The sequence below is a fragment of the Hyperolius riggenbachi genome, chromosome 9 (assembly GCF_040937935.1).
Source record: "Hyperolius riggenbachi isolate aHypRig1 chromosome 9, aHypRig1.pri, whole genome shotgun sequence".
Classification (NCBI taxonomy): domain Eukaryota; kingdom Metazoa; phylum Chordata; class Amphibia; order Anura; family Hyperoliidae; genus Hyperolius; species Hyperolius riggenbachi.
In genome coordinates this window covers 279,881,483-279,895,504 of record NC_090654.1, presented here as the reverse complement: position 1 = coordinate 279,895,504, position 14,022 = coordinate 279,881,483, and the positions used below count along the sequence as shown (strand labels likewise).

General features: G+C 45.8%; 1 protein-coding gene across 5 annotated transcripts in view; it reads left to right on the top strand.

Annotated features, from left to right (window-relative positions):
* UNC79 (unc-79 homolog, NALCN channel complex subunit) overlaps nt 1-14,022 on the top strand; it is a 282,366-nt gene that overhangs the window by 45,888 nt on the left and 222,456 nt on the right. For all 5 annotated transcript variants that reach the window (XR_011024177.1, XM_068254657.1, XM_068254659.1 and 2 more), the window contains 2 exons: nt 7,000-7,092; nt 9,470-9,525. Coding sequence is in view for 4 of the 5 variants with exons in the window: in XM_068254657.1 (XP_068110758.1) it covers nt 7,000-7,092; nt 9,470-9,525 (149 nt within the window). In the remaining variant the exon portion in view is untranslated. The remainder of the gene's footprint in view (nt 1-6,999; nt 7,093-9,469; nt 9,526-14,022) is intronic.

Here is a 14,022-nt window from a genome sequence, read left to right as displayed (position 1 = left end):
GATCCACCGCTCTTCCGCCAGAGCAAGTGTGATCCAAGCAGGAACACAGATCAGAAAGATCCACAGCCGCTAACGCTAGCAGCTAGTGCGATCTAAACAAGACAGATCAGATGAGGTAGCCGGAAGCAACCGCAGCTCCAGCTTACACTCCAGAAACTAGATCAGAAGGATCCACAGCCACTACCGCTAGAGGCTATTGGGATCCAGACAAGACAGATTAGACGAGGTAGCTAGAAGCGACCGCAGCTCCAGCTTACACTCCAGAAACTAGATCAGAAGGATCCACAGCCACTACCGCTAGAGGCTACTGCGATCCAGACAAGACAGATCAGAAGGGGCTACCAGTAACTATCGCAGTGCCGGTTAGCACCCCAGACAAACAGAACGATTTCCTGTCGACCACCGCTGGGACAGGACAATCGCAACAGACAAACAAACAGATATGCAATCCTAACTGCACTAGGGAAACTGCCTAGTGCAGTCCAAAGAATTACTCTAAGATAACTTTAACGAGAAGTAGCTTGGCTGACACTCTAGGAGTGTTTACTACAAACCCTGAAGGAATGACCAGCAAAGGACTCTTATAGTGCCAGTCATCAAAGGAGGCAGGTAGGGGATTTGCATAACGAATGTATGCAAATTCCTCAGCAGCAGAACAGACCAGAAACTTGCAATGGAAAAACAGGTCTCTCTTCCAGAGACCTGCAGCCCACAGACTAGAGGAATGGTCAAACAGCTGTCTGCCTGTGCAGCCAGCTGAGCGGATCATCACAGGTGGGCCCCCAGTGTCCCAGTCCGACCCTGACTAGACGCGAGGTTGAAGGAAGTATAGCTTCAGATAGAGAATATGCTTGTCGGAAAAGGTGGGTTTTGAGGGAGCGTTTAAAGATTTCAAAGGTGGCAGAGTAGCTGATGTGCTGTGAAAGGGCATTCCAGAGGAGGGGTGAGGCACGTGAGAATGTGAGGAGGTAATTGTAGAAGAGGATAAAAGAAGCTCGTGTGCAGATCTGAGATGGCGGTTGGGTTGGTATCTGGAAACTAGTGAGGAGATATACAGGGGAGAGAGATTGTGGAGAGCTTTGTAGGTTATTGTTAAGAGTTTGAACTGGATCCTCTGGGTAATTGGTAGCCAATGAAGAGCTTGACAGAGAGGAGCAGCAGAGGAGGAGCGAGAGGAGAGATGAACGAGATGAGCAGCAGTACAGATTGGAGGGGTGCTAGTTGGTTAGTTGGAAGTCCACCAAGCAATATGTTGCAATAGACCAAACGAGATATAACCTGAGCATGTTCTAACATTTTGGTTGTGTACTGAGAGAGAAAATGTCAAATGCGTGCTATATTTTTGAGTTGGAGATGACAGGAGCTGGTTAGGGAGTTGATGTGAAAGTGAAGATACATTTATTTAATTTACCTCGCTTGTCCTTTAAAGAGAAACTCCGACCAAGAATTGAACTTTATCCCAAACAGTAGCTGATACCTCCTTTTACATGAGAAATCTATTCCTTTTCACAAACAGTCCATCAGGGGGCGCTGTATGACTGATATTGTGGTGAAACCCCTCCCACAAGAAACTCTGAGGACCGTGGTACTTCTGGCAGTTTCCTGTCTGTGAACCTTGTTGCATTGTGGGAAATAGCTGTTTACAGCTGTTTCCAACTGCCAAAAAAGCATGCAGCAGCTACATCACCTGCCAACAGTAAAAATGTCACCATGTAATAAATGTCAGAATGTAAATCAGGGATTTAACATATTTTACAATGGGCAAACACTGACTAAATCATTTATACATTATTATTATAAAAATGAAGCACTTTTTTTATTATATTATTTTCACTGGAGTTCCTCTTTTAAGGGGTGGTTCTTGCAGAACATGAAAGTAATAACCTACATTTGGAACTGATAAGCAACAACAAGAGAAGTGGGTAGGCACACGGAAATAAACACACGTGGAGAGGACGACTCAGATTGCGGTGTGCAGTCTGTCAGTGTGCTCTGAGCTGAGACAGTATACTGCAACAGGAAGACAGTGAAAAGCTTGGCACTGCTAACGTTGATTTATTGCTGATGCACTTGCATTCAATTCTTGTCAAAAAAGTTCATCTTGTATAAAGACAAATAACATTCAAGAAGATACTTATCGTGCATAAGATGAAGGGGATGTGGGATGGGCAGTGGGTGCCGTCTGGTGCATGGCCTGACGACCGTTTCGCTGTAAATGCTTCTCCCCAGGCTTGCATGTGCACATAGATTGGGGGACCAGGGCAAGGGATGCACCAGTCCCCTGGACTTCCCATTCATGTAAAACAGCTCCTTCTGCCTCTTTAGTGTGGCCTCTGGGGACCAGGGAGTCCCCGGCTGCCATTTTGTTGACATTACTGTGGGTCCAGAATACTTATTTTAGAAGTCAGTTTTTCACTTTTGTAGTAAATGTTTTACCCTGTGTTTGCTGAAAATTCTTGTTTCCAAAGCCAATTTTTGCATTGGCAGAATGAAACGCGGCACTCGAAACGGTGTAATTTACGATTTTTGTGATTTTGCTTGGAATGCCCGAATTCCAATGCGAAAATCAGAACTGTTCCGATTCCGAGAGCTCCTCCCTACAATACATAAGTCTGACTACTATAACAAATAGTGTGCCTTATGAGCGTTAACATGCCTTATCAGAGTTAACATGCCTTATCAGAGAAGCATAGCGAGCGCTACAAACGTATGCCTGCTAAGTGGCAATGATGAGAGCTCCACTCGTCCTGCTCTGAGCCCCTGCTGTCCAATCACTTGGTAGTGACATCATACTTATGTACAGAGCTCTCTCAGCCATGGGCCCAGGCCAGCTCCTGTGCAGTCAAGATTGAACCAGCCGACCAGAAGAGGATCCCGGGGAGCTTTTAGGTGGGTTATGGGGGCAGAGAGGAGAACGAGGGGAGCAGTAGGCATCAGCACCGGTACAGTATATGCCTGCTACCCTTGTTTCTAGAGTTGAGCTGAAATTTTCGTAATTTCGCATTACTATAATTACGCATGCGAAATTTGCGATTACGATGCGAAATTAGCGTAGCGAAATTGCCATTAAAATCGTAATTGAAAATACCGCAAGCGTAATTTTCAACGCGAAATTTCGCGTTTCGTTCATGCCGTAATTTCGCATTAAACGCTACCGTAATTTCGCGTTAAACCGTAACGCTCCGTATAATATAAAAAAGCCGCCGACTTTAAGGGTTAATAGCAAAGCCCCCTTAAATGCTAAGAGCCTCAAATTTGGAGAATATATTAAGGAGATCAGGAGGAATAAGAGGAAATTTTTTTTTTTCAAAAAGACCTTATAGTTTTTGAGAAAATCGATGTTAAAGTTTCAAAGGAAAAATGTAAACATTTAAAAACCCGCCGACTTTAACGGTTAATAGCAAAGCCTGCTTAAAGTTTAGGAACACCAAATTCCCAGGGTATATTAAGGGGATCAGTGGGAATAAGAGGAAAAATTTTTTTTTCAAAAAGACCTTATAGTTTTTGAGAAAATCGATTTTTAAGTTTCAAGGGCGAAAATGTCTTTTAAATGCGGAAAATGTCAGTTTTTTTTGCACAGGTAACAATAGTGTATTATTTTCATAGATTCCCCCAAGTGGGAAGAGTTTTACTTACTTCGTTCTGAGTGTGGGAAATATAAAAAAAAAACGACGTGGGGTCCCCCCTCCCAGACCTCTTTAACCCCTTGTCCCCCATGCAGGCTGGGATAGCCAGAATGCGGAGCACCGGCCGCGTGGGGCTCCGCACCCTGACTATACCAGCCCGCATGGTCCATGGATTGGGGGGTCTCGGAAGGGGAGGGGCAGCCAAGCTTTCCCCTCCCCCTCCGAGCCCTTGTCCAATCCAAGGACAAGGGGCTCTTCTCCACCTCCGATGGGCGGTGGAGGTGGAGGCCGCGATTTCCTGGGTGGGGGGTTCATGGTGGAATCTGGGAGTCCCCTTTAAAAAGGGGTCCCCCAGATGCCCACCCCCCTCCCAGGAGAAATGAGTATAGAGGTACTTGTAGTACCCCTTACCCATTTCCTTTAAGAGTTAAAAGTAAATAAACACACAAACACATAGAAAAAGTATTTTAATTGAACAAAAAACATAACCACGAAAAAAGTCCTTTAATATTCTTAATTAACCATTAATACTTACCTGTCCCTTTAAATAAATGATCCCACGCAATATCCTCGGAAATGTTCTATCAGTTACAATGTAACAAAGTTATTATGTAACAACTTTGTTACATTGTAACTACGCCGCACCCGACGCCACTCGCCGCTCAGCCGCCGCATACGCGTCCGTGCAGGACGCTAAGTCCCCGCAGCTCCCGCTGTCCACCCCGCCCACATCTGTCACCCACATGTCACCCACATGTGGGTGACATGTGGGTGACATGTGGGAGAGGCGGGGAGGGCAGCGGAGCCGGCGGGGACTTAGCGTCCTGCACGGACCGACAGAGCTCTGAGCTATATAGCTCAGAGCTCTGAGAAGCATCTTTGTATTTGGGCTCCAAGGAGCCCCATTGGTCCTTAGCAGACCAATGGGGTTCCTTCAAATCAGAAGGAACCCCATTGGTCTGCTAAGGACCAATGGGGCTCCTTGGAGCCCAAATACAAAGATGCTTTCGAGAGCTCTGAGCTATAGCTCAGAGCTCTGTCGGGTCCTGCAGCGCAGACGCGGCGGCGGCGGCGGCGGTGAGTGACGTCGGGTGCGGCGTAGTTACAATGTAACAAAGTTGTTATATTGTAATAACTTTGTTACATTGTAACTGATAGAACATTTCCGAGGATATTGCGTGGGATCATTTATTTAAAGGGACAGGTAAGTATTAATGGTTAATTAAGAATATTAAAGGACTTTTTTCGTGGTTATGTTTTTTGTTCAATTAAAATACTTTTTCTATGTGTTTGTGTGTTTATTTACTTTTAACTCTTAAAGGAAATGGGTAAGGGGTACTACAAGTACCTCTATACTCATTTCTCCTGGGAGGGGGGTGGGCATCTGGGGGACCCCTTTTTAAAGGGGACTCCCAGATTCCACCATGAACCCCCCACCCAGGAAATCGCGGCCTCCACCGCCCATCGGAGGTGGAGAAGAGCCCCTTGTCCTTGGATTGGGCAAGGGCTCGGAGGGGGAGGGGAAAGCTTGGCTGCCCCTCCCCTTCCGAGACCCCCCAATCCATGGACCATGCGGGCTGGTATAGTCAGGGTGCGGAGCCCCACGCGGCCGGTGCTCCGCATTCTGGCTATCCCAGCCTGCATGGGGGACAAGGGGTTAAAGAGGTCTGGGAGGGGGGACCCCACGTCGTTTTTTTTTTATATTTCCCACACTCAGAACGAAGTAAGTAAAACTCTTCCCACTTGGGGGAATCTATGAAAATAATACACTATTGTTACCTGTGCAAAAAAAACTGACATTTTCCGCATTTAAAAGACATTTTCGCCCTTGAAACTTAAAAATCGATTTTCTCAAAAACTATAAGGTCTTTTTGAAAAAAATTTTTTCCTCTTATTCCCACTGATCCCCTTAATATACCCTGGGAATTTGGTGTTCCTAAACTTTAAGCAGGCTTTGCTATTAACCGTTAAAGTCGGCGGGTTTTTAAATGTTTACATTTTTCCTTTGAAACTTTAACATCGATTTTCTCAAAAACTATAAGGTCTTTTTGAAAAAAAATGTTTTCCTCTTATTCCTCCTGATCTCCTTAATATATTCTCCAAATTTGAGGCTCTTAGCATTTAAGGGGGCTTTGCTATTAACCCTTAAAGTCGGCGGCTTTTTTATATTATACGGAGCGTTACGGTTTAACGCGAAATTACGGTAGCGTTTAATGCGAAATTACGGCATGATACGACTGTAATGCGAAAATTACGCGAAAATTACGCTTACGCGAAATTTCGCGAAATCCTTCTTCATTACGATTATGTGCTTACGGCCATAATCGTAATTACACTAATTACGCGAAATTTCGCAAAATCGTAATTAGGTCATTACGCTCATCTCTACTTGTTTCCCCAAATGTTTTGACATTTGGTATCCTATAAGGCCTGGAGCCCACTAGGGCTCTTTCAGCAGGGATTTATGCTTTCTACAAATCTACAGCAATTCCCAGTGTGCTGAAATCGCAAACATGGTGCATGCAGCTTTTTTTTTAAGCAAATTTGGAGCGATGCCTCCCAATGTTAAAAAATCACAACATACAATTGCTTCAAAATCGCTTTTCTGTACAGAGAAAAATCGATTTGCAAATCGCTAGTGATTTTGCTAGCGTTCTGCTATTCCCAGTGTGAATGGAGCGTTCTTCTTTCTGGCCGGAGGCAGGAACAGGAAATGATAGGCAGAGAGCAATGGTCAGACATGACTGTAGATCACAGATATGAGAGCACAGCATGGACAGGAATGGGCAGCAGTGGGGTTGTGTGTAGAAAGAGGCATGGAGAAGCTGACTAAGTGCAGAGTCAGTACAGATGTGTAAAGTGTATATAGTACAGTATATAGGCTACTGTAAAGGAGTGTTTTAACAGTATGCAACCAGGGGGTTCCTCTCATATCACCAAAACAGTTATTAATCATATACTGAAGTACTGCACCCTCCTGCTGCTAGAGGGCGCTGTATTGTGGAAGGCTAATCCATCCTCCAAATTTTTTTTTGCTGGTCGAGCACTTTATTCTCTGATTTCACATACAAAACCAAAATATTCAGTCATGAAGGTGAGGCCCCCCTATACATTGTCTGAGTTTATATGTGTGTCTGTATCAGTCATGGGTACTATTCCGTTAGCCGGGCGCAACCACTAGGTGGCGTTAATTACTATTCCCCCTCCAGGCCGCCATGGATAGTAGGGAAAGATGTAACTCTGCTGCCAGCAATCGCTGGAGTTTTATCGCCACCTAGTGGTTGCGCCCGGCTAACGGAAAAGAACCCAGTCATGTTCTCTGCTGGTAGCCTCAGTTAATATTTTATACTGACTGTTTTATTTGTTGAAACAGGTTCCAGAGGAAGGGAGGGAGGTGTCCCCCAACATGTTAACTTGTCAGCGTCTTCAATGCTCATGATCGCAATGCAATATACATCCAACCCAGGTACGTCTCTTCTGCTGCTGAGACACTGTTAGAAATAAGAGTTGCTTCTGGGGTAGGTTGTGTGAGTCTGTTTGTGTATGTACTGTGGTGGTCGTTTAAACGACAACTGAAGTGAGAAGAGTATGGAGGCTTCCATATTTATTTCCTTTTAAACAATATCAGTTGCCTGGCTGTCCTGCTGGTCTATGTGGCTGCAGTAGTGTCTGAATCACACCAGAAACAAGCATGCAGCTAATCTTGTCAGATCTGACAATAATGTCAGAAACATCTGATCTGCTCCATGCTTGTTCAGGGGCTATGGCTAATAGTATTAGAGGCAGAGGATCAGCAGTAGATTAGGCAACTGGTATTGTTTAAAAGGAAATGAATATGGCAGCCTCCATATCCCTCTCGCTTCAGTTAACCTCGCTCATAAAAGAAAAAATTATCCTACCTGATCCGGGGGGTTGAGTGTATCTGGTAGCCGCCAAAACCATGGTCCCCGCCGCTCCTGTGGGCCGCACCGGCCCACTTTCACTTTTGTGACCTGTGGGTCATGACGATGGAAGAAGAGAGATCTCTCTCTCCCAGCATGCAGGGAGGCAGGGGAGTGGCAGGGGATGCGGCCGGGGCTCTGGAAAGCCTGCAGGAACACCCCAGTGGGAGTTTCTAAAGAGGCAATCCCTCCCTTTTATTTACCCCCCGAGATAGCGACAAATATTGTTGCTAATTTTGAGAGGGGTTGGGGGGGGGGGGGCAATAGCATGGGGGGGTGGAGGGGGCAAAGAGCGGCGCTGGGGGGACAGAGAGGCATGTCATGAGGCAGAGAACTTGCCTCTGTGTCCCATCTGCCCACCAAGAAGCACCTCGGGTTCTCTTTAAAGTGAACCAGAGACGAAGCACCCTCATGTATTTTACCATATATATCAGTGGGAACATTAGAGAAAACACCTACCCTGCTCTCTGTTTCATCCTGCACTGCTCAGCCTGCTTGTTATCAGCCCTGATAAAATCCCCGACTGAGCATTCAGCCTGGCTTTACTCAGGAATCTTTATAGCTGAGTCATTATAGCAGAGCCACAAGGGGGCAGGCTTGGACTTGAAAAGACATCAGAGAAGACAGACTCAGCTATAATGATTCCTGAGCAAAGCCAGACTGAATGCTAAGTCGGGGATTTTATCAGGGCTGATTGGAAGCAGGCTGAGCAGTGAAGGATGAAACAGAGAGCAGGGTAGGTGTTTTCTCTAATGTCCCCACTGATATATATGGTAAAATACATGAGGTGCTTCGTCTCTGGTTCACTTTAAAGTACATTTGTAGTGAGAGGGATGTGCAGCTGCTGTATTTTTGGACTATTAGATGCTCTGGGCTGTAAGATGCACGCAGGTTTAGAGGACAAAAAACAGGTAAAAAATATACTAAAACAGGTAATCCAGGTCCAGCGGTGTGTTGTAGATGTTCTCCCCCTAATCTGCATGCACACTGCACATGCGTCGGCTGGCTGCGACTGGCCGAAACGTATGGGACCCGTTACCGAGGAGGGAGAAGACTGAGGACGGCGGCGTGGGAGCGATCCGTGCGCATGGGGCTAGAGGAAGCCTCAGGTATGTATAAAACTTGTACATGTACTCATCTCTAGTACACTTTAAGGGGCCAGAGACTGCTGGTACGCAAGGGGTTAATAAAAAAAAACCACTAAATGGTGTGCATTTATTTGTGTCTTTTATTTATTGTCATTATTTGCACCGCTATAGGTGGCCATACATTAGAGGATGTCTGGGCAGATCGACCAAGAGACAGATCTCTCTCTGATCAAATCTGATTGGATAGGGATCTGTTGGCTGCCCGTACACTGCCGGCCGGTTTACAATCGATTTCAGCATGAATTGCCCTTGTGCCATCGCATCCACCACCTCCCCGACCACCAACGCTGTCCATCCCTGTGCAATGTAAAATGTCAGTGCCCGCTGCTGGCTCTGGGCTCTGTCCTCCGTTTACTCAACCACATGTTTGCTGACGTAACGTGGAACGCCACACATGCGCCCAGTATATGCCAGCAGCACCCACGTGTGGCGCATGTTTGTGAACGGAGGATGGGGCCCAGATACGGACAGATAAAGTATACTGCACAGGGCCCATTTTATATTCATTGGGACAGCGCTGGTGGTTCCAACGCATTTGTCACTCATCCTGATCTCCCACGCCGTTACCGTTGCGCACTCAATCGAGCACGTCGCGCACCCATGCTCTTGGCGGCACTGATTTTCATCCAATTCAGTTATAGCAATCAAATTGGATTGTCGTTGGGCCGCCAAGTCGCCTGATGTACGGCCACCTTATTAGTAGTAGCAGGATTGTAGCAGTGGTTGTTGATCTGTGTAATGTGTTGTCTCGCAGTCTATCACTGTCAGCTCCTGGAGTGCCTCATGAAATACAAGCAGGAAGTTTGGAAAGTAAGTTAAAACTATGAATTATCTATAACTGTGTGACTTTTCTCGAAATACTAAAGGGGACACCTGAGTCGCTCCCACCAGGTCTGCCAATGTACTTGCCTCCAGTGATCGTTAAAGCTTTAGCGCACATTTTATAATGCACACCTGAAGGGACATGTGACATGATGACATAAACATAGGTACATATAATACTGGCTGTAGTAAGTTGCTTTCTGTTTTCCATTACAGCAAGAGTTAAAAAAACATTATCGAGGCAAAAATAAGTTTGTCTACAGCTTGTAGAATTCAATTCAGTTTCCTGAAGAGTAAATAGAGACTAAAACAGCTGAGAAACAGTGAGATGGGCTTCTAATGACGTTTAAGTGCTGAAAGGTTCAAAGGGTCATTGCTTCTCCTTCTCTTTCAGCTTAACAAGGCAGAGTTTGGATTCTAAACAGCAACTGTTTAGCACAGTGGGCAGCACGGTGGCATAGTGGATAGCACTCTTGCCTTGCGGTACTGGGTCCCTGGTTCGAATCCCAGCCAGGGCACTATCTGCACAAAGTTTGTATGTTCTCCCCGTGTCTTTGTTGGTTTCCGCTTACATCCAAATAAATACAAATAAGTTAATTGGCTTGCCCCCAAATTGTCCCTAGGCTACAATGAACATAAGCGGAGCCTGATTCTGATATGACTATAGTAAGGAAAAGATTGTGAGCTCCTCTGAGGACAGTCAGTGACATGACTATGTACTCTGCAAAGTGCTGCAGAAGTGTAACGTTTGCGGAATCGTTTTCGTGGTCAGCGCACGAGATGCGCACTGACACAGCGAAAACCTTCCACAAGCGTATAATTGGGTGAACCCAGGCTAGGTGCAATGTACCAGCAGAGGGCAATTCCCACCGGCAGATGGCGCTGTGGAGTGCAGACGAGTACAATCGCTGCATGGCCACAGATGCCAGATGGGGATTGTACAGATCAAGACAATGCGGGGCTGAACAGCCCATAAAGAGAAAGAGCACAGGGACAGGACGAATGTGTGTTCACCAATCTAGTCGCGACCCTGCGACGGTGAACACACCTCAGCAGAAACAAAAGTAGGAACGCGATCGCGAGAAAGGCGATCGCCAGAAGTGACACAAGACAGACTAGAACAGAACACAAGAGGAGCAAAGGCACAGCAAAAAATACAATAAGAGTGATAAAGAAAATAACAAACGCTAACTAAACGCGAACACCGCACTCATTCGCAACAGCGAACGCGTTACAGCGTGGTCTCCGCGTGTTAAGCACATCAGAGACAAGCACGCCTAACTAACCACCGACAGACAAACACGAAACAGAACGTGAACGCTTGCTTAACGGTTACCTCACCGAGCCTACGGCAAGCGCCCATATCAGACAAGACAGACAAACGAGAAACAAGAACTAGGCAGAAAGGATCCACCACTCTTCCGCCAGAGCAGGTGTGATCCAAGCAGGAACACAGATCAAAAAGATCCACAGCCGCTAACGCTAGCGGCTAGTGCGATCTAAACTCAGGAACAAGAAAACAGATCAGAAGGATCCACAGCACTAGCGCTAGAGGCTAGTGCGATCCAGGAAGACAGAACAGAAGGATCCACAGCACTGGCGCAAGGCGAGTGCGATCCAGGCAAGACAGATCAGAAGGGGCTACCAGTAACAACCGCTGTTCCGGTTAGCACCCAGACACACAGAACGATTTCCTGTCGACCACCGCTGGGACAGGACAATCGCAACAGACAAACAAACAGATATGCAATCCTAACTGCACTAGGGAAACTACCTAGTGCAGTCCCATGAATAACTCTAAGCTAACTTTAACAAGAAGTAGCATGGCTGACACTCTAAGGGCTCGATTCACAAAGCGGTGATAACTCAGTTATCACGCCTAAAAGACTTTAGGCATGATAACCTTTGCACTGCTGAGTTATCACCGATTTTTGCTGCTCTTCGCGCAAAGCTCCCGCGCGCAAAGTTTTGCGCGCGCAAACGCACAGGCGCGCGCGCAAAGTCCCATAGGGTTCAATGGGCGCTGCGCGCGAAGCGCGGGGTGCTTCGTGCGCAATCGCGCGGGCGCGCGCGCAAATCTTTGCGCGCGGAAAATTCGCGTGAGTTTCTTCTTATCATGCCTAAAGTGAGTTTAGGCGTGATAAGGGGCTTTTCACAGGCGTGCAAACACTTTGCACCGCTTTGTGAATCAAGCCCTAGGAGTGTTTACTACAAACCCTGAAGGAATGACCAGCCAAGGACTCTGGGAAACATAGCTCTTTATACTGCCAGTCATCAAAGGAGGCAGGTAGGGGATTTGCATAACGAATGTATGCAAATTCCTCAGCAGCAGAACAGACCAGAAACTTGCAATGGAAAGACAGGTCTCTCTTCCAGGGACCTGCAGCCCACAGACTAGAGGAATGCCAGTGCAGCCAGCTGAGCGGATCATCACAAGAAGATGTCAGTGCTATATAATACATAATAATAATATGGTAGGATATTAGACTATGACTATGGTAGGATTAGATTGTGAGCTCTTCTGAGGACAGTCAGTGACATAACTATGTACTCCGTAAAGTACTGCAGAAGATGTCAGTGCTATATAAATACGTAATAATAATATGGTAGGACATTAGACTATGACTATGGTAGGATTAGAGTGTGAGCTCCTCTGAGGACAGTCAGTGACATGACCATGTACTCTGTAATGTGCTGCAGAAGATGTCTGTGCTATATAAATACATAATAATAATATGGTAGGACATTAGTCTATGACTATGGTAGGATTAGACTGTGAGTTCCTCTGAGGACAGTCAGTGACATGAGTATGTGATCTGTAAAGTGCTGCAGGAGATGTCAGTGCTATATAAATACATAAGAATCATATGGTAGGACATTAGACTAGGACTATGGTAGGATTAGAGTGTGAGCTCCTCTGAGGACAGTCAGTGACATGACTATGTACTCTGTAATGTGCTGCAGGAGATCTCAGTGCTATATAAATACATAATAATAATAATAATAACAACTATGACAGTCTGATGCAATATTAAAAATCAAGCCATTAAATGTAAAATAAAAATATGAGCCTCATTTCCATGTTACGGACGTTCTATTTATCATCCGTACTACACATTGAATTAATTATCACATAAGTTTATTTTCACTTCAAGTTCACTTAACGCTGTCCGTGAACTTGCATTTCACTGTGTTTAAAATGTGACTCTGAACCAAATACAATATACCTGCACCATTCATTTACTTCCCATTTAAGATGACTGGCGTATTGTCTTTCATTTTAACCCTCTGGGGGATAATCCCGAGCTGAGCTCGGGGTAAGCCGCCACAGAGGTTTTCTCAGGCCCTGGTGGGCCGATTTGCATAATTTTTTTTTTGTTGCACGCAGCTAGCACTTTGCTAGCTGCGTGTATATACCGATCGCCGCCGCTCCGCGCTGATTCGCCGCTACTCGCCGTGCCGTGCCGCTCCCCCCCCCCAAGACCCCCTGCGCAGCCTGGCCAATCAGTGCCAGGCAGCGCTGAGGGGTGGATCGAGACTCCCTCTGACGTCACGACGTCGTTGACGTCGATGACGTCATCCCGATCGTCGCCATGGCGACGGGGGAAGCCAAACAGGAAATCCCGTTCTGAACGGGATTTCCTGTTTGCTTTGTATGCCGGAGGCGATCGGAGGGGGTGGGGGGATGCCGCTGCACAGCGGCTATCATGTAGCGAGCCCTGGGCTCGCTACATGATTTAAAAAATAAAAAAAATTTAAAAATAGTCTTGCGCCACCTCCTGGGCGATATAATTGTATCCCCCAGGAGGTTAACAAGAAATAAATAGTAAACTAGTCTATTAGTAAATTGGGTACTTGGAGCTGAAGACAATGGCCCACAGGCCCCAATGGCTCCAAGGTGTTATTTTATCACCTGGTTAATAAATTGCCATTTAACTACTTAAAGGACACCCGAGGGCAAAATAAACTAATGAAATAAACAATTGTATCTATCCTCCTTCTCCTAAAAATGACTTTTTAAGATATTCCACAATTTTATTTTATATTTAAATCTACTTTTTAAGTTTTAACAGTTTTATTGTTTTTGCTCAATGACACATTCATTGAAGTATGCCAGAGCTAAAATCTATGAACTATTGACCCTTTTTTATCTCTTTCCTGCTCTTAGAAGCCATTTATTAGGAAAGAGTTTTATAGTTGTAATTTTTTATCAGTGAGGGTCACACTGCTCGTCTGACCCAGTCCTGACTCAGACAAGAACTGCCACTTACATACCTGATGTTTAACTCTTTCAGGCAAAGAAAGAAAAAAAAGGAACACAGCATAGTTATTAGTGTGCTAGGCACTGTACATACACATGTCTATCTCATCATGTCACATGTCACCTCGGGTATCCTTTAAGCTTTTTGGACGTAGCTTCTATGTCCAAAAATGCATGCTGGACGTAGGAGCTACATCCATGAAAAAAAACGTTGCTGTGGCCGA